This window comes from Drosophila bipectinata, chromosome 3R (genome assembly GCF_030179905.1).
Source record: "Drosophila bipectinata strain 14024-0381.07 chromosome 3R, DbipHiC1v2, whole genome shotgun sequence".
Taxonomy (NCBI): Eukaryota; Metazoa; Arthropoda; class Insecta; order Diptera; family Drosophilidae; genus Drosophila; species Drosophila bipectinata.
In genome coordinates this window covers 9,366,872-9,384,748 of record NC_091739.1, presented here as the reverse complement: position 1 = coordinate 9,384,748, position 17,877 = coordinate 9,366,872, and the positions used below count along the sequence as shown (strand labels likewise).

The 17,877-nt window shown below is 43.2% G+C and overlaps 6 protein-coding genes across 11 annotated transcripts; all 6 read right to left on the bottom strand.

The window, feature by feature from the left end:
* Positions 1 to 2,575: 2,575 nt before the first annotated feature.
* On the bottom strand, positions 2,576 to 4,078 carry LOC108128618 (lipase 3). The gene is made up of 3 exons (XM_017246297.3): positions 3,927 to 4,078; positions 3,136 to 3,861; positions 2,576 to 3,069 (listed from the first exon to the last, which is right to left on the bottom strand). The coding sequence occupies exons 1-3, from the start codon at positions 4,074 to 4,076 to the stop codon at positions 2,674 to 2,676; spliced, it is 1,272 nt and encodes a 423-aa protein (XP_017101786.2). The 5' UTR covers positions 4,077 to 4,078; the 3' UTR covers positions 2,576 to 2,673.
* A 1,145-nt stretch (positions 4,079 to 5,223) lies between these two features.
* Positions 5,224 to 6,876, bottom strand: LOC108128517 (lipase 3). The gene is made up of 3 exons (XM_017246196.3): positions 6,723 to 6,876; positions 5,918 to 6,652; positions 5,224 to 5,851 (listed from the first exon to the last, which is right to left on the bottom strand). Exons 1-3 carry the CDS (start codon positions 6,873 to 6,875, stop codon positions 5,462 to 5,464), a joined length of 1,278 nt encoding a protein of 425 aa, XP_017101685.2. The 5' UTR covers position 6,876; the 3' UTR covers positions 5,224 to 5,461.
* Positions 6,877 to 7,288: 412 nt separating this feature from the next.
* Positions 7,289 to 9,742, bottom strand: Mco3 (Multicopper oxidase 3). Of its 2 annotated transcripts, none has more exons than XM_017246844.3 (2): positions 7,692 to 9,742; positions 7,289 to 7,631 (listed from the first exon to the last, which is right to left on the bottom strand). In XM_017246844.3, the coding sequence occupies exons 1-2, from the start codon at positions 9,426 to 9,428 to the stop codon at positions 7,389 to 7,391; spliced, it is 1,980 nt and encodes a 659-aa protein (XP_017102333.2). In that variant the 5' UTR covers positions 9,429 to 9,742; the 3' UTR covers positions 7,289 to 7,388. The 2 variants fall into 2 exon arrangements, with proteins under 2 accessions (XP_017102333.2, XP_070137641.1); XM_070281540.1 differs by having other exon boundaries at positions 7,472 to 7,631; positions 7,697 to 9,742.
* An 85-nt stretch (positions 9,743 to 9,827) lies between these two features.
* On the bottom strand, positions 9,828 to 10,993 carry Sodq (Sodesque). 2 transcript variants are annotated; one of them, XM_017246845.3, is made up of 3 exons: positions 10,641 to 10,993; positions 10,235 to 10,459; positions 9,828 to 10,179 (listed from the first exon to the last, which is right to left on the bottom strand). In XM_017246845.3, the coding sequence occupies exons 1-3, from the start codon at positions 10,899 to 10,901 to the stop codon at positions 9,862 to 9,864; spliced, it is 804 nt and encodes a 267-aa protein (XP_017102334.2). In that variant the 5' UTR covers positions 10,902 to 10,993; the 3' UTR covers positions 9,828 to 9,861. The 2 variants fall into 2 exon arrangements, with proteins under 2 accessions (XP_017102334.2, XP_070137642.1); XM_070281541.1 differs by having other exon boundaries at positions 10,235 to 10,456; positions 10,641 to 10,992.
* A 601-nt stretch (positions 10,994 to 11,594) lies between these two features.
* On the bottom strand, positions 11,595 to 13,190 carry LOC108128566 (protein FAM98B). Its single transcript, XM_017246243.3, has one exon. The coding sequence runs from the start codon at positions 13,108 to 13,110 to the stop codon at positions 11,782 to 11,784; it is 1,329 nt and encodes a 442-aa protein (XP_017101732.2). The 5' UTR covers positions 13,111 to 13,190; the 3' UTR covers positions 11,595 to 11,781.
* Positions 13,191 to 13,367: 177 nt separating this feature from the next.
* Lnk (SH2B adapter-like protein Lnk) lies at positions 13,368 to 17,647 on the bottom strand. Of its 4 annotated transcripts, none has more exons than XM_017246739.3 (4): positions 17,494 to 17,647; positions 16,242 to 16,858; positions 14,794 to 16,122; positions 13,368 to 14,213 (listed from the first exon to the last, which is right to left on the bottom strand). In XM_017246739.3, exons 2-4 carry the CDS (start codon positions 16,743 to 16,745, stop codon positions 13,866 to 13,868), a joined length of 2,181 nt encoding a protein of 726 aa, XP_017102228.2. In that variant the 5' UTR covers positions 16,746 to 16,858; positions 17,494 to 17,647; the 3' UTR covers positions 13,368 to 13,865. The 4 variants fall into 4 exon arrangements, with proteins under 4 accessions (XP_017102228.2, XP_017102230.2, XP_017102231.2 ...); XM_017246741.3 differs by having other exon boundaries at positions 14,794 to 16,107; XM_017246742.3 differs by having other exon boundaries at positions 14,072 to 14,213; positions 14,761 to 16,122.
* Positions 17,648 to 17,877: the final 230 nt, after the last annotated feature.

Sequence of the window (17,877 nt, the reverse complement as noted above, 5' to 3'; positions counted from 1 at the left end):
GAACGGGAATACCATGGCCCGGACCGAATCATGACCTTGAACTTGGCGGCTTTCATCCATTAGCCGCAATCGGGACTCTGTTCTAATTCCTTACTCTGCCGTTTTTACATATTCACTTGGGGCCATTTACGCCGATCCAGACACATGAACAGAAGTCGACTTGGCCCTTCGGAGAGTTGTTCGGATGCCAGGGGCAATGAAATGGGAATGAAAAGCTTGAATATGCATTATTCTTTCTACTGGCCAGCCATTCACTGGCAATCAGAAGTTGTTCGAGTGGAAAAATTAAATGTATTTCGCTGTCCAAATATGTATGTGGAGAGCGTCGAGATTTGGTTGCAATTGGGGGCCATTTCTTGGTCTTGGTCTTGGTCTTGGTCTTGGTTTCGGTCTTAGTCAAGGGAAAACATATCCAAAGTTGGGGATCTAGTATAAGCCATTTTATTTTAAAATGTGTGCAGGCAAACATCTTATCTTTAAACACCGTTTTTTTCACATTTATGAACATAGTCTGGCGTCAAGCCTTTTCCAATCTGGTTTGTTCCAACTAAACCCATATATCCAAGAAATCGTGGAAAAGCCAAACTGAATAACAAGAGATGGACCACTATGTCGCACCGCGAAGCATATATTTTTGGCGTTTAATATCCGATTCGGAACCGGAGTACCTTTAATTCCCTGATATTTTTAGCTAGTGTGTGTACGAATGTTTTAAGTAAAACACAACAACCAATTTAAGTAATTTCTTGTTCATACAATTATCGTAAGCAAAGTCATATATTAAACAACAGCAAAATGCATAAAAGTCGTCTATATTTAACCAGAATCAAGTTATCGAACTAATCTTTTAATGTTATATACATAAAATTAAGATAAACAAGAAAGGAAAGCTAACTTCGGGCGGAGCCGAAGTTTATATACCCTTGCAGTTAAAACCGGATATATATCGCAAACATCGGATATAGTTGGCCAATCCTTATGAGAATATGATAATATTACCCAATTTATTATAATACAAAAACCAAACCTAAAAATGTCCCAAACTTCTATCTTCAAAAACAAAAAAGTTGGGTCATTTCCGATCGTTCAGTTATATGGCAGCTATAGGATATAGTCAGCCGATCCTTATGATATTTGGTAGGTTGGATCATCCGGCCAAAAATATAATCTGTATTAAGTTTCAGCTTTCTATCTTCAAAAAAACGAAAGTTGGGTCATTTCCGATCGTTCAGTTATATGGCAGCTATAGGATATAGTCGGCCGATCCTTATGAAATTTGGCATGTCGTAATGGTTTGCCAAAAATAGCTCTCTTGTTAAATTTGAACTCTCTAACTCTAAAAACACCAAAGTTATACCATTTCCGATCAATCAGTTATATGGCAGCTATATGATATAGTCGGCCGATCTAGGCCGTTCCGACTTATATACTGCGTGCAAAGGAAAGAAGGGTGTGTGCAAAGTTTCAAGACGATAGCTTCAAAACTGAGAGACTAGTTCGCGTAGAAACAGACAGACAGACGGACAGACAGACGGACAGACAGACGGACAGACGGACAGACGGACATGCTCATATCAACTCAGGGGGTGATCCTGATCAAGAATATATATACTTTATAGGGTCGGAGATGTCTCCTTCACTGCGTTGCACACTTTTGGACAAAATTATAATACCCTCTGCAAGGGTATAAAAATGACTTATTCAAAACTCGAAGACGAATGTAAGGTCCCATGGATTATAAAAAAAAAAATTGATATAAAATAACAAAAAATAAATAAATAAAAAAGAAAATAATATTGATTCGTGGTCGAAGACTCACAACCGAATGAATTTCAAAATACCAGAAGCTGCCTTTTATAGGAATCAGAGCCCACTTCAAACAAAAGCTATGTAAATCCATAGGGTTGAAAAGTCCAGAAAAATATTTAAGGTGTTAAACAGCTAGATTCTTTTCTGCAACACTGTATATTAGAGCCGATTATATTCAGATTTAAATAGTTTAACTTAAATTGTGGGAAAAGAAACCCACAACGTCCACATCCACATGCTCCTACCAAAAGTGACTTCATAAAAGTGAAGTTTAAAGTGGTCGGACGTTTTCAAAAATGTACCAAAGATATTTATTTACAATGCATTTTAAAGTTGAAGGTATTAACATTTATAATTTGGTTTTATGAGATGGACCAAGAGATGGACCACTATGTCCCACCCCGAAGCATATATGTATTTTAAATATCCGATTCGGAAGCGGAGTACCTTTAACAATTTGTGGACCAATTTTTCATAAATCTGCAACAAAATCTAGAAACAAAATATTTTTTTATATTTTTTGTCAAATTTTCTGGCTATATCTTTTCCAAAAGATATTGAAGTCTTTGCGCTTGAGATTTGTCTGTACCTATGCGATTCTGAAACAATAAATTGAACTGTTTTTATCAGTTCCCATCAAAATATTAGACAAAAATATTTTTAAATTACTGGTCCCGGCGAAGGATGTAAAAACATTGCAAATAACCATCAGAGCAAACATTAATTTCGGTAATATAATATGGAAAACAATTCGGCTCACGTAGGCTCACACTTAAAAATATTTTTGATAAGCTTATCACTGAACTTAAAATAAATCCGATTATAATAGGCATTTATTCTCCTTGAGATTAGAAAAGCAATCCATCACACCCCACCGTACTTTTCTTCGTACTCGTCCATGATGGCAATCACCGGCTCGTTGACGTACTTTCTGACCTCCCGGTTAAGGGCGTAGTCCCCGTGGGTCCACATTGGGTCCAGCATGTGGTGCATCACCTTTTTAGGCAATCGGCTGGAAAATGTTTCAACATCCTCCACGGCGGCCATAGCATCGTTGTCTGAGTACCACATGTGCACTTCTGAGTTAATTAGCTCCACAGGATACTCTGGAGGCTCTTCGGTTCCGTAGATCTGAAGATTCTTCTTAGATCCATAGTCAAACTGCCGGAAATATCCAGATTGCTGCTCCTGCAAATAGTGAAGCATCTGATCGGTGGAACAACCTGCCGGATGGGTAGCCATGCCATCTGGCATTGCAGTCTGAAATTATAAATTTTTGTTTGTTTTATGATCTAAATAAATACATTTTTAATAAATAACGCTTACCATATTAACACGACCTGCTGAATAGAGAGTTTCCACGGTGTTTTCGCAAACCGGGCGCAGCAAGAAATCAGGTTGGCAAATATTAAAAAACAAGGACATGACGAAATCGTTATGAGGCAGGAACTCTTGAGCCCCAAAGAGAGTGGCATAAACACCTTGGTGGCCCAAATATGGGCCCAAGGCTCGCACTAAAGGATTTGCCATGTTTTTCATTATAGCCACCGGGGCAAACATGTGAGCCGTTTTAATTTTGTAGTTGTATTCAAAAAGCGAGGACATCAAAGCAAAATAAACGGTAGTGCCCTGCGAATGACCAACATAATGAAGAGCATCCTGATCCTTGCCGTTTTCCGTTCTAAGAGCATAATCAATAATGGCGGTAATATCGTAAATGGCGATCTCATGCCAACTGAATTGCCAGAATCGGGGGTTTTCGGTCGACAGAGTCGAGTGATTTCTAGAGTAGGCTGTGCCTCGCGCATTTCCCATCCAGACATCATAGCCAGCATCGGCCAGCAAGTACGGAAGACTATCATCAGGTCCTTGCAATATCCAGGCATCGGAGCAGCTAGATAGTCCATGTTGCAGAAATGCAATAGGTCGTTTTTGGTTTTGGTTCTGCAATTTATGGGAATATGGGATCCGGAATACGCCCAATACATAGCCATCCTTGGTAGGAATATAATGATGCTCCGAAGGATATCCATGCGAGGCAATGCGATCAGCCTGGGTATAGGAAATAAGTCATGAAAATTTTCTTTTTAACAAACATTTTTTCTGTCAATACCCACTGTTGTCAATTTACCCTTGAGACTCACATGAGCCTCTGGATTATCGTACAGCTTGTAGAAATCAATCACTCCATCAAGAGCTGCCGAGTGTATTCCTGAAACTGCTAATCCAGCCAGGATAAGAAAAAGACTCGCAAACCGTTTCTTCATGTCTCCTTGATGGTTCGATTGCTACTGACTGTTGGCAAACACTTGACTCTTAACTTTTGTAGCAGACCCATGGGGGCTTATTTTCAAGTAACCCATACTATCAATGGTTCGATTAAATATATTTAGACATTTTTGATAAAGAATAAGGAAACTGTTAATCTAAAAGTCATAAAAATGGGATTGAAAATTAATGAAAAATTTGGTAAATCTAGTTTATACATTGGTTTGAATTAAAGTTTGGACAAACCAGAATCAGACGATAAGTTTCCACATAAGTTGAGAATCGAATAATTTACGAATATTAAACAGCATAAAATACCTTAGTCATTTCACCCCGCAAACACATTTTAAGTTCAATCCAAAAGATTAAAGATCGGGCAAATTTGGTAAATTCTAATCTTAAAAACTGAAATCAAAATAAACCATTAAAAGTGGGCTAGCCCCAATTTGCTTAACGCAAAACCCAACCGGTGAGAACGTGTGACTTATAATTAATATTATCAAAAACCAATCCAACATGTACTTCGCTGGGCTGAACTTATCTTATATTGAAAGCACTTAAAACAGTTCGATAATCTAAAGAAAGAATTTACCCCCACCGATTGGCAGCGTAGTTTTTTTAGATTACTAAGCCATTAATAGATTTTAAGAGGGTAGTTGTAAAATTTATAAACTCTACATGTATGTGGCGAAAATTGCTTTTTGATTAGAAGAGGCGGCTAACATCTAATGAATTAAATATGCACACGAGGAAAAGGCATTTCTACGTGAAGTGGAATCTGGTGGACCTTGTTCAATAATGAAGTATTCCCACTTTTGAACGTCTAAGCTGCATCCGTTAGTGATTAAATATTTTCACTTTTGGACTGATTTATATTAATTTTTATAAAGATTGGTTAACATCATTATAAAAGATACTTCTTTTTTATAAAGTTCATTAAAATATCATTTCATCTTTATTAATTATGTTCCAATTATTGAATAGTCTTCTGATCCCGGCTTTTAGAAAGGTTTCACGAAGCGCATATGTGTACATAAGTAGAATTTCAAAATATTGAGAAATGATCTCTAGTCGGAGAGTATTAAAAAACTTTGAATTGAATATTAAATATAGGAATTTTTTTTATTTTGTAACATGTAATATAATATCGTGATCTTAAACTAACTATATAACAATTGACATATTGTATGAAACAATTGTCGCATTTTTCCTTTAACCGAAAATACTTTTCTTGTGTCCTGTTTAATTGCAAATTATGGTTGCCATTGTCCAGGATCCAGGAATGAATCCAGGAATTTTTATGAATGAAATATATACATGGAAAAATATATGCATGAAGTGGAAATCTTTGGTACCTCTCGAATTTGTATTATCTTTTTAATCATCACTTAGTTCTGGCCTCGTACTCATTCATGATAGCTATAATCGGATCGTTGATGTATTTTCGCACTTCCCAATTATTTGCAAAATCTCCATGATCCCACAAAGGATCCTCCATGTGGTGCATCACTTTATTTGGAAGGGTTGCTGCCACCTGCAGGACATCCTCCACGGCAGACATATCATCGTTATCCGAATACCAGAGATGCATTTCAGCGGTAATTTTCTCCGTTGGATAATCAGTGGGTTCTTCGGATCCATAAACGAGCAAATTCTTTTTTGTGCCAAAATCAAACTGGCGGAAATGTGTTGATTGATGTTCCTGCAAATAATGCAGAACTTGGTCGGTGGATATTCCAGCTGGCATGACACCAGATATTACTGAGTTAGCGGTCTTTAGGGAATTAAAAAATTAAAAATTAGATATGCATGACACTAAAAATGTATCTGTACAACCCACCGAATTGGTTCGTCCTTGTTCCACAACTGTTTCCTCTTCCTCATCGTCGCTGCAGAACATAGACATCACTGGAGATTTGGGGCGACAAACGTTGTAGAAAAATGCCAGGACCACATCGTTGTGGGGCAACAATTCTTGGGAGCCAAAGAGCTTTGAGTAAATATTGTTGAATCCGAGAGTGGGCGACAGAGTATTGACCATAAAGTCTTCCATTCTATGCATAAAGGCCACTGGGGCCAGCAGGTGAGCAGTCTTAATCTTGGCGTTATATTCCGGCCGCGTGGACGGCAGGACGAACATGACGGTGGTGCCTTGGGAGTGGCCCACGTAGTGGATGCCCTCCTGACCCTTTCCGTTTTCGGTGGAGAGCGTGTAGTCAATGGCAGCGGCAATGTCGAAGTATCCAATCTCGTGCCAGCTGAACCGCCAAAAGTTCGGGTGCTTCAAAGAAAGGGAAGTGTGGTTCTTGGAGTACCTATTTCCGCGGGCATTGCCCAGCCAAACATCGTATCCCGCGTCGGAAAGCAGGAAGGGAAGGGCATCATCCGGTCCCAGGCTTGGCCAGACATCAGAGCTGCCGAAAAGTCCATGCTGAAGGAAGGCAATGGGTCGCTGGACATCCTGATTCTGCAGATTGTGCGAATAAGGAATGCGGAACAGACTGATAATGTAGCCATCCTCAGTAGTCACATAATGCCGTTCTGCTGGATAACCATGATCTTCAATAAATTTAATCTGTTAAAAAATATATTAAAAATTTATTAATTTATTTTTTTTGTTGCCAAAAGAGGAATGTAGTTCTTACCGTAGTTGGAGCTTTGGCCAAAGTCAAATGAGCTTCTGGATTATTAAATAGCTCATAATAGTCAGGAACATCCGCAGGACTTTGTTCCTTCTCAAGAGGAGCTCCCTGTACGATAGCCAAAACAGTGGCTAAAACAAAAAGTGGTCGAGACATGTTCAAGCTAAACTACGAAAAAATTTTAGACATCGCTCCCTTTTAAAGACCACCGGCAGCTTCGATTAAAGTGGCAATATTGATAGCCAACCAATCAGCGAAACGACCAACCAATTAAAAGATCATAAACACGGGTGGTAGAAATATCGTAAACGAATATCAATTCCATAAACAAACGGCAGAACTTTTATCACACCTTAACTTAACTATAGAATATGCTTTCTTTTTTTTTTGGGAAAAACATGCATTAGGGGAGATATTGAGGATTTTCCGCTTCAATTTCTCAATTCAAAAAAAGGGAAATTCCCACGGAATGTTTATTGAACGTAATAATGTTTATGAGTTTTTAATGGTTATATGTTTGCCGGTAGTTTAATAGTTCAACTTTTAAAACACTGAAAACAATTATTGAATTTTTTAATAAAATATAATAAATATTTATTAAGGAATAAAATATTTTAAATTGGCAACAAGGGCACCTACTTCATCTTAAAATATTAAACAGATACACTTTTAGCAACGCACGCGTGCCGGAATGCGTTTCATTTGATGGTCTTCGCCAACTTTCAGGACTGCCACCATACCTTGTACAGAATGGGCTTCAATATGGCAATGGTATAACCAAAATCCAGGATTATTAGTGACAAAGCGAACTATTATGTAGCCGAGACCCGGAATCTGAACTGTGTCCTTGGCCACTGCGACATAGTCATCATTCAAACGGGAGAGGCGGCCTCGACGATCAAGTTCTCGAATCTAAAAAAAATAGTTTTTAAAAGTAATATTATTAGGCTCCAATTAAAATATGATCCTTACATTACGTGCATCGTTGGCATTGCCAAGGACTCCCTGTCCCACCAAGCGGAACGTATAGCCATGGAGATGGAAGGGATGTGTGTTGTCCATTAAGTTAGCCACCACCATCTCAACATGCCTGTATGCTGGAAAGCGGATCACGTGAGTACACTCGCACTGCTCCCGTTCGCAATTACGACCCTCGCGAGCCAGAGAGCTTTTGTTGCAAAAGTAACCGTCGTCCTGGTAGAGATAACGACCCTGCAACAGTGATATCGCCGGGGAGATGTAAGAGATGTCATCGATCTGGAATAGCTCTTCTCCATTGGGTGCCATTCGCGATCCGAAGGTAGAGTAGTGGGTCAGGAATTTTGTGTAGCGCGACCAGGAGACTGGTTCCACGGAACGCAGGGCCACCGTGCCTACGTTGTTGTCCTTGTCCAATGATTGGCGCAGGGAGGATTTATCGGTTGAATTTGGCGACCGGAAACGGTAATCGTTGACCCAAACGGAGTCATCCTCCTCAGAGCGGCCTTTCTGATTCTCTAGGACGCTTCCTTGTGGCAGTTCAGTGCGAGCAGATCCGCGATAGCTGAGCACAGCTCCTTGATAGAGATTTCTATCCTCACACATCTCATACCCACGCACCCTGATCCAATAGTTCTTCGCATACTGATTGGCCTCCAAGATGAAATCAAATCGCTCGGCGGAGGTCAGGAAGAAGCCATCTGCCAAGACAGGCTCGATGTCATTGCCATCGGTGCTGATGATTAAAAGTTTATGTTGTTCTATGGAAAACTCCACAGGACAGTTGGCGATTCCATTAAGGACCACTCGCATCCTGTAGCGGTAGCCCGGCGTAACTCGAAGTTTTTCGTACCGATGGCGATTGTCATTATCGGGTAGCTGGCTGAGATGGTTGCGCCCTTTTCCATTCACTAGGATATTGCGAACGTCCTGCAGGTTGTAGTTGTAAAAGATGTCCTGTATCATCAACGTGTGCTCCCCGAGATCATAGTCATAGAGTTGGGCGTGGACGTTCTGCTGCCGCGTTTGGCGGACGATTAGGGCCCCTGCCACACCGAAGCCCCTCTGCCAGCCAACGTGACTGTGATACCAAAGCAAACCACTCCGATCCACCTGGAACTCATACCGCTGGACTTCGCCCGGCTGCAAAGGATACTGGGTGGCGTAGGGAGCGCCATCCATTTCGGGAGTACGTTTCATGTGGACACCGTGCCAGTGCATGGAGGTGGGTTCACCCAGATAGTTCAGTACGTCAACCACTATAGTATCATTTTCGCACAGTTCGATCGGAGGTCCTGGCACCATTCGATTAACTGCCATCACAGGAGTGGCGACGCCATCGCCGAAGATACAATGCTCCGCTGCGCAGGCCCTTTCGTCCTGCTGACACCTCTGACACTCTGGGCCCAGTCTCTGGTAATTGTGAACCACTAGCTGGTAATAACAGTTCTGGGACTGACCCTGCTGGCACACTCTTCTGCACGGGTTGCGATCAAAGTCTCCAAAGTTGGCCAACTCCATCTGGCTGTAATCGTTCTTTAAATCCAGATCGTTGAGGGACGAGTGGGTGTTCTTGTTGGTCTTGTTGCGGCTCCAAGGAAACGATGGCCACTCGAATTTAGCCTGCTGCGAGTCCTCGTCGAGGACCTCGGCCTGGAGCTGAGCTACGCCCAACACCAGGAGCAGTATCAACCCAAGGCTGAGAAAACTTTTACTTTCGCGTTTAAACATGACGAGCCGCGGCGGTCAACTGGCCAGTTCGGTTGTGAGAAGCCGGCGAAGAAAGTTTTGGCCCAGTGGGCGACCCAGACCTTTGGGCATGCGCCGCACGTATTAGCCATTAAAGCTGAGCTGAATTTGATAGGCTCGAAAACACTGAATTATTCGGGGACTTACGGATCGACACCTGGTGCACGAGATCGGTAAAGTAAGGGGCTATAGTTACATTACTTAATAACTCTTTTTTAAAAACAAATAAAAAAGATAATTTAAATTACATTTTTTTCAAATGGTTTATAGAAAATATATTAAGTAAAGCCTGCTCTATTGGATGAAATGGTGTTGGATTTGACTTTAAACACCAAACCCCCTTAAACTTGATACTCCTTAAATGTAAGAAGGAATATTTATTAATAATATTTTACGGGAAGTTTATAAAAGTTAATTAGGCCTCCGGAGTTGCAGCAGCTGGTGGGGAAGTAGCCATGCCACCAGCACTGGCTGCCGTGCTCATCAGACTTATCACTCCGCAGGCAATCGAGGGCCCTAGGGAGTTCTCCTCATTCTGGTAGGCCAAGGCATTGGGCATGGGCTGCAAAGAGGACGAAAACACCTCCGCATTTAAGGCCGTGTTCAGGTCAATGGCCTTGCTGTGGATCACTATGGACCGGCCCACAATGCCATTGAAGCCAAACAACTGTAAATATATGCTTTGAAAAACGGCAGAAATACTGCCATCGTCCTTGGTATCCACATTTCCAAGCTGGAATTTAGGAAGATTAGGGTTAGGAACTCTAACTACTAGGAGAATTACTTACAAAATTATTGGGAAACTGTCCTCCTGTGGATTTGCATCCATCACTTACATCTCCGAAGGTATGGATGTGCAGGGCATGTTTTCCAGGAGGCAATCCTGTCACATTAATGGTTACCTTGATGTCCGAACTATAGGGCAGCTGCTGGAAAGATATCATTCCTGCTACTCCCGCCGCCTCACCATCGCCCATTAACTTGGCTCCAGCTTGCCACTGAGGTACTAACTGCTGGGAAAACGGAGAGTCATGAAATTGGTTAGTTCATAAATATGATTAAATATATGTAAATATGGTTAAATTTGTTAACACTACAATTACATTCAATTTTAAATTAGACCTTCAATTACAATGTAATTCAACACTTTATACTATTATTAACCCTTTAAAAATAATTTTTAATGAAACTTACATAGGTGTATCCCAAATAAGCCGGTTGTGGCGGTAGAAGTGGTCCAAGCAGTCCAGCAGCCCCAGGTATCCCTGCAGGACCTCCCAGCGGCACCGTCAACCGTTCGTACCGCTTGACTTTGGTGCCGGAAACCACTTTGATTCCGTCATCCATTCGGGTCATGTTCACCGGGCGCAGACGATCCAATAAATTTTGTGCGCAACCGGGCGCGAAAAGACCACCATATCCAATTACCAACACCAGAATTAGTTTAATAAGCATTGTAATGCAACTAAAAAATAGGTTTGGGACTCGAAAATACGGGAGAACTGTCAACCTTTCCGATCCGGGGCTTTGGATGAACTGATCACAGTGCCAGACCCGGCCCATCCATGATGACTTCGACATGGTTTTCATGCTGATTGACCAAGTTAATTGTTGGCATCGGATCGGAATGGATTTGGCCAGTTGTGGTGGCGATATAGTGGCCATATAGTCGGCTCGGTTGATGACTAGATTGGACGCTAATGGCAATTGAGTGTCGCGTGTATTTGATGCTTGGTTACTTGTCCCAGGGGCGTAGTGTTGCTAGGGGTTGGGGCTTTATTCAATTAGTTACTCCAACTATGTATTACATGTCTTATTCATCCTCTGCAGAACCAAGCCTATGTTTCTGAATTGTAAACCCCATATGAATCTATTAACTATACAGACCCTATATTATTTTTTTAGCCACCTGCTATACTTATAGGTGCAAATAATTAAATTATACAGCTGAATTGTTTATAAAATGTACCCACAAACGATTTGCAAAAACTAGATGGTACATATAGATAGTTGTACTGTTTCAGACGAATAAATAGACATATCTAAATTTAAATATAAATCCATCAATTAAACAGAAAATAGGTCGTTGGCATATTGAAAGCGAAAATGTTAACCCCAATTTCAAAAAAGCGCAATCGACACGCGAGATTTGCTAGCAAAGCGATGACATAGATAGTTTATTTTTTAAACGGGCAACCATTCGCAATTATAAACATATTCGTATAATTTGGCAATAAATTAAACTGGGTTATATGTCGGTAATAGTTAAAAATAAAAGGATCAGTCGTTTTAGTGGCCCTTTCCATTGGTAACTGCTTAATATCAGGTATCGAGATCATCGATAGCCGCCGCCGCGATGACCGCCGCCTCCACCACCGCGACCACCTCCTCCTCCACGGCCACCGCCTCCACCACCGCCGCGTCCTCCGTTTGGATTCCAGCCGGTGCCCTGGACGCGTCCACTGCCGCTTATCCACTGTTGATCTTGATTTCTATCACGACTTCGATCACGATCACGTTGATGTTGAGGTTGTTGCTGTGGTTGCTGCCAATTTCCACCACCTCCGCCGCCTCCACCTCCGCCTCCTCCTCCTCCTTCCCTTCCGCCACCTCCTCCTCCTCGACCACCACGGAAGTTACCTCCTCCACCCCGTCCACCGCCAGGAGGACCGCTAGCTCGCTGCTGTTGCCAAGAAGGCATTTCCGGTGGCGGAGGAGCATGCTCATTAGCACGACCTCCTCGGTCTGGAACGCTGCCAATCACATGCTTCTGTATCTTAGACGCGGTGTTTTTCCTCACATTTGCTGAGCTGGTCTTCTCGATTATGGCCAAATCCGTTCGTGCAGCCAGCAAAGCCACCAAATTAGTCTGTTCTCCGCCTACTTTGAACTGCTCCAGTTCCCTCATCTTTCGCTGAAAACGATCCATTATCTCGTTTTCACGATGGCGCATGGACTCCGACCACTGGAAGCTCTGAACAGTGGCCTCCAGACGAGTGCTCATCATTTGGCGACGGAGATTGTACTCCGCCTCTAGATCCCTGTGCAGTGACTCCAGCGCACGCCACTGGGAGTCGTTGAGGGGCTTGTTAAGATGCAGTAGAGGTTCGCTCACCACCTGGCGATTAGTTTGTTTCAGAGACTTATCCAAGCTGGGTATTAACTTCTCGAACAGCAGTTTGGTGTTGATGTTTTTTGGCAGCTCACCCAGCTGCAGATCCTTCGCTAGTTGCTCGATAGCCTGCTGGGCGTTTGACTCAGTTTTCGAACGTTTGCAAGGTGGTCCTACGGGCTGGGCCTTCAACACCATCTTGGTGGCCATCAGCTCGGAAGTGAGGTATTCAAGCAGCTGTAACAAAGACTCCCGAGTTTGGAATCGCTCCTCAATGGGACCAGCAACGAGCTTCCGATACGGGCAACCCAGCTCAGTGAGCAGCAGGGAAAGTTCAAAGGCGAACTCGTCGTGGTCTCCGCTGCCAGAACTGACGCGCTCGTCCGTTTTCCGGAGTACATGCAGCTCCTGGGCCAGCCAGTGGAGCACCAACCGCAGTGCCGGACTTCCGATGCCTCCATCCAGCGCCCTGCTGAGGTTATCCTGCTGCAGGCAAGGTCCCTTGTAGGCCAAGGCCTGAAGCGAGTCCACCACGTCCAGTTCAAGTTCCATTCCTTGCTGTTTCGGTGCCGGTGTTTCCGTGCCGACCAGACTTAATGTTTCTTGTGCTTTAGGTTTTTTAACGTGACCAGATTTTTGGTCACTTAGTGGAGCTTGAAACGTTTTGCATCACTGATTTCCTAGCACTGCTATTTTTACCTTTTACAACACTAAAGATAAAAAAATACCAAAAATGGCGCGTTATTTAAACAGATTCAGATCTTAAAGCTTCGGTCTCAAAAGTTCAATAAACTTAAAAAGACAGACTATTTGTATTTTTGCATAACTTCATTTATTGTAGTTACCAATTTCAATATATATATTTATTTATACATACACATACATAATTATGCATATATAATTAATATTTATAAGTATAGTATATATGTATGTATTTTTTTGTTTTGTAAAGCAGGAAGTTTTAGGATTCGCATGAGTCACACCTTTGGTGCCACAAACATCTCAAATTTTTGTTTTACTCTTCTATACATACAACATTGATGTACTTAAAATGAACACACACATTTAGCTATATAATATATATACGTAATAATATTCAGTTACTTCATGTCTTCCAAAATAGGTACTTAAATAATTTAGAAACAATTAAGAAAAATGGCAAAGAAAGCAGAAGATAGGACAGACTACGTTCTGTAATGCAAAACACAAATTTTTCCCATCAAGACAATTAAAATGGCACAAAAATAAATTCCGCACGGAAAACCACATTCCACATTCCGCGGATAGGGCTGTCCAGGCCAGGTGATTTAGGTGAAGCTATACTGGTTGTCGACAGCCCGTCCGGTGCATTCGGCACCCGAGTTGGAGCCCGCTGCTCCCCCGCTGGCGCTGTTGTTGCCACTGTCGCTGGGATGTCGTGATTGTCCTGCCGGATGATGGTGAGCCGCCGCCTGCAGCGAGGCGTTCGAGGCCCGTAGATGCGGTTGATCCAGAAAACTCTGGGCGGCTGGTGGCGATCCATGCACGGTTAGAGATGTGGGATCCAAACGGAAATAGACTTGGTCCGGAAAATATACGTGTGTTGGCTCCTGTGGCAGATCAATTTCGTTTGTCTTTAGGCGAACACTAAGATTCATGGTAATCACTTCGTTGCACTGTAGGATTAAGCGAGAAAATCAAGAGTCTTGGTCAGTCAATGGCATTACAGAGGATACAGGGGGGTGTGTGATGAAACAATTAGCATGCAACATGAACTCAAGCAGTTTAAACTTTTAACAAAACACGAAAACTAACTAAAAATACTAAAAGTTCTCTTGATTCAAAGCAATCTGAAGAAAATGTTGACTTGTATTTCAGTTGAGAAAAGGGTGAGATATAATTAGTTAAGATAAGCTCTGAATATATAATATACATATAGTATTTAATACTAATTATTTAGTATTGCAATTAACTGCTCTTTTTTTGAAAAATGTCCTTTACTCTTGGCCTTCATCTCTTACCTTTAATTCATATTTTTCAAAAATTCAAACTATTTAACCTTCATTTAATCTTTAACTCAAAATTCTAGTAAAATCTCTCTAATTATCTCAGTTCCTGAAATAAACAACCTTCTCAAGACCTAAACCTATCTATCTTGTTTCATTGCAATGAAATGATAAGAAATAAATAGAAATCAAAGTAAAATAAAAAACCATCACTGACACTGAATTGACTCCAAAATTTTGGCTATCTCACATGTCTCGGAGACGGATGACCACCGCCAGTTGCTCCCGCTCCCGCTCCAGTTCCAGCTCCACCCGCTGCTGCCGCTCCATTCGTATTTCCATTTCCATTACCATTGGTGATGGACAGATCATTTAGCTGTCCCGAATCATGACCTCCTCCTCCACCGGCTGCAGCGGTCGATAGATCGTTGATTCTGCTGTTGTTGAGGACCCAGTCGGTTAGGGTCACATCCGAAGTACCGCCCGATTCCAATGGTATCGGATTGTGGCGGAAGTGCTCGAGCATCTCCTGAATGGAGGGGAACCACAGGTGCTGCACCCGGCATTGCCCTTTCTCTGAAATCGTGAGGCGGAGGTGCTTGGCCCGCCCCTGAAAGTTGAACGTCAGCACGAACTCGCCTCGGCGCGTTTCGCTCTGTCTGACCAAAAAGTAACCATGTCCGGCAGCTTCTGATTGTAGAACCATTCGGGCCGCTTCCGAGCGAGTGAGTGTTCCGTGAAACCACGGGAATGAACTCATCTCAGCTGTCAGATCAGCCACGTTTATATCCGCATCTTCGCCGAGCTCCACGCCATCGAAATTACTGGAGGCCGACAAGCGTTGCTCGCCTCGATGTGGCCTCAAAGGTATGTCCGGTGGACCTGAGGGCGGTGTTGTGCCCAATTCGTTGATGGCATTCAAGTCATTGGCGGACGTGGCACCTCCTTGTCCCAAAGCACTGTCTGCGGACAGGGAAGAGGCGAGGGGAGGTCCTCCGCCGACAATGTTTCCGTTTGAGCCCCCATGCTGATGGTACTGCGGGTTCTGGATACCGCCAATGGGATTGGGGGTTGGGTTAGTGGGCGAAGTCTGCATCGCAGCGGCCATCACACCATCGGACTCGATGAGGGGCTGCTGGGTGGGCGGCGTTCGCATGCAGTAGCGAATGGTGGCCAACCAGCTGCGCATTTCCTCGGCGTTCTCCGCCTCAATCACGTATTCCATGTTGTTGTCCGCTTTGAGGACAAAGGTGTTCAGCCTGTCGGGCATCTCCAAAATCGTTGTTTCGCGCGCCTCCGAGATGAGGAAACAGAAGAGGCCACTGCGTGGCTTTGTCGACTTGTTTGGATAGAACTCCAGCATGTAGCCGCCCACGGCCTTGACCAAAACCAACTTGCAGCGCTCCCATTTCTGTGAGCCCGTCGGCTGGTCCAGACTCTCCGGGGTGAGGTTGTTCACCCAGCCCTCCTTGCGGCACTCGACCGTGATCTTGGCCAGCTTTGTCTTGCTCTGCTTGCTGCTTCCGCTCCCGTCCAAGTCGTCGGAGTTCTTGTGGAAGAAGGCCTGTATCACAGAGAACTTTGAAAGTTGAAACAAGTGGGTTGAATATAGCCGAGGGCTCCGACTATTTAACTAATCTTAAATATTGAAACTAATGGCTATAATTAACGTTTAATTATAAAGTCTGCTTTACTCACCTTGCCCTTGCGCAGTCCCTTGAAGGAGAGTCTCCTGAGGAGGGACTTGGAAAGCAGTCGGGGTACCTCGTGCTCCTCATCAAATTCCACCGACCCCGCCCCCGACTTCAGTGTGCTCCGCCTACGAAAGAACTCTGTGTCGTAGTGGGCTGAAAAGGACTCTACGAATTTCTGGGCGAAGCTGCGGTGCTGAATGTTGCGCGCCTCCTCCGGGGGCAGATTTCCGTTTATGTAGGTGATGCAGGCCTTGGCAAAGTCGGAGGCGGCCGCCTTGGCATGGCGCTCGCAGAATTCTTCCCAACTGGTTCCCCCATACGCGTAGGAGGACACTCCCATGGCGTTTCCGGTTCCAATAGGTGCGGGTATGAGGTCGCTGCCACCGGCAACCGCCGCTGCTGCTGCCGCCGAGGTGCCCAAGTTGTTGTGGCTGCTGGCAGAGGTCGGTCCAATGTATCCGCCCGCGCTGAAGGCGCTCGAGTTGGTCCCAGTGCTGTTGCCACCCATCTGGCCGAGCGCTTGCCGCTGATGCTGCTGCTCCTGCCCCTGTCGCTGGCGGTGGCGGTTGAGGTTCAGTTTGCCGCACAAGTTACCCAGCTGGAGTCCTTTTTCTGAAAGCACTGCAAAAGCACTGGCTTAAGTTAGGAAAGAGTCCTTCAGTAGTAGCATTGTTGCGTAATGTGGACCTGGGCAAGCCTCTGGTTGGGATTCAAGGCTTGTATGATGTGAGGTGGCATTATAAAGTGGATGCGCGGATCAAACGGATGAAAACAGGGTTTCAGAGTTTTAAAATTAAACAATTTAAATTAATTAAATAGATTTCCATCAGACAAAGCATAAGGATTCCCAAATTCCAAAATAAATACATATGTACCTTTTGTGTACATAGTTTCCCATAAATTCGATTCATTTTTTTATATACTATATGGAAAACATTATTTTTTAAATCGTTACTAGTTCCCCCCCTAATGGGCTGGAAGAAGATGGAGATAAAGATGCGATCCGAACTAGAATCAATGTTTATATGCACAAGTGCATTGGTACACCTCTTTGTGCATACAAACATATGCACATAAATTCGTCTGTACATTGCCGGATGTACGCATATGTACATCAAAAACACGCATTTTGATGCCACTCTCACACACATACGCCCACTATTGCACACAGGAATTTCCACGCCTACGACCCGCGACTTGAGTGGCCAGTGGCCAAAAGTAGCCTTGGGAGGACGCCTCCCACACATGCACCGTACCTTGATGTTTAATATTCACAATATTTTCCACCGGTTTGTTTATGCAACGGTTTGTTTTTTTGTTTTATGCAAAATAACGCATTTACGCAGCACTTGTAGAGGTGGAGATATATCGATAATCCGGATTACATCGATGCATCGATAATTTCGTCGTTTTCTACTCATCACTGGAATGGCTCTCTTGCTCTCAAGAGAGAATTTCCCTTTGCTGCTCTTTGAATCGGAATGGAAATTATGAACCGGTAAAAGAGTTGGGGAAATAATTGTTTAAATTAAATATAAATTGTTTTCCAAATTAATTATTGTAGTATTTTTATTAAATGTATCGAAAAAAATGTGTCAAATTTAAAATTTATTTTCATTTCTGTGGTACCAAATTTTTGG

Coding starts and splice junctions, on each gene's coding strand:
- LOC108128517 (XM_017246196.3), bottom strand. CDS start 6,875: ATGTCTCGACCACTTTTTGTTTTAGCCACTGTTTTGGCTATCGTACAG. Junction 6,653..6,722: donor TGGCCAAAGCTCCAACTACG/GTAAGAACTACA, acceptor ATTTTTTAACAG/ATTAAATTTATTGAAGATCA. Junction 5,852..5,917: donor AACAAGGACGAACCAATTCG/GTGGGTTGTACA, acceptor AATTCCCTAAAG/ACCGCTAACTCAGTAATATC.
- Mco3 (XM_017246844.3), bottom strand. CDS start 9,428: ATGTTTAAACGCGAAAGTAAAAGTTTTCTCAGCCTTGGGTTGATACTG. Junction 7,632..7,691: donor ATGCCAACGATGCACGTAAT/GTAAGGATCATA, acceptor TATTTTTTTTAG/ATTCGAGAACTTGATCGTCG.
- LOC108128618 (XM_017246297.3), bottom strand. CDS start 4,076: ATGAAGAAACGGTTTGCGAGTCTTTTTCTTATCCTGGCTGGATTAGCA. Junction 3,862..3,926: donor TCAAGGGTAAATTGACAACA/GTGGGTATTGAC, acceptor TCCTATACCCAG/GCTGATCGCATTGCCTCGCA. Junction 3,070..3,135: donor CAGCAGGTCGTGTTAATATG/GTAAGCGTTATT, acceptor TTATAATTTCAG/ACTGCAATGCCAGATGGCAT.
- Sodq (XM_017246845.3), bottom strand. CDS start 10,901: ATGCTTATTAAACTAATTCTGGTGTTGGTAATTGGATATGGTGGTCTT. Junction 10,460..10,640: donor CTTATTTGGGATACACCTAT/GTAAGTTTCATT, acceptor CCGTTTTCCCAG/CAGTTAGTACCTCAGTGGCA. Junction 10,180..10,234: donor GACAGTTTCCCAATAATTTT/GTAAGTAATTCT, acceptor CCTAAATTCCAG/CTTGGAAATGTGGATACCAA.
- LOC108128566 (XM_017246243.3), bottom strand. CDS start 13,110: ATGGAACTTGAACTGGACGTGGTGGACTCGCTTCAGGCCTTGGCCTAC.
- Lnk (XM_017246739.3), bottom strand. CDS start 16,745: ATGGGTGGCAACAGCACTGGGACCAACTCGAGCGCCTTCAGCGCGGGC. Junction 16,123..16,241: donor AGGGACTGCGCAAGGGCAAG/GTGAGTAAAGCA, acceptor CAACTTTCAAAG/TTCTCTGTGATACAGGCCTT. Junction 14,214..14,793: donor GTCATCCGTCTCCGAGACAT/GTGAGATAGCCA, acceptor TTAATCCTACAG/TGCAACGAAGTGATTACCAT.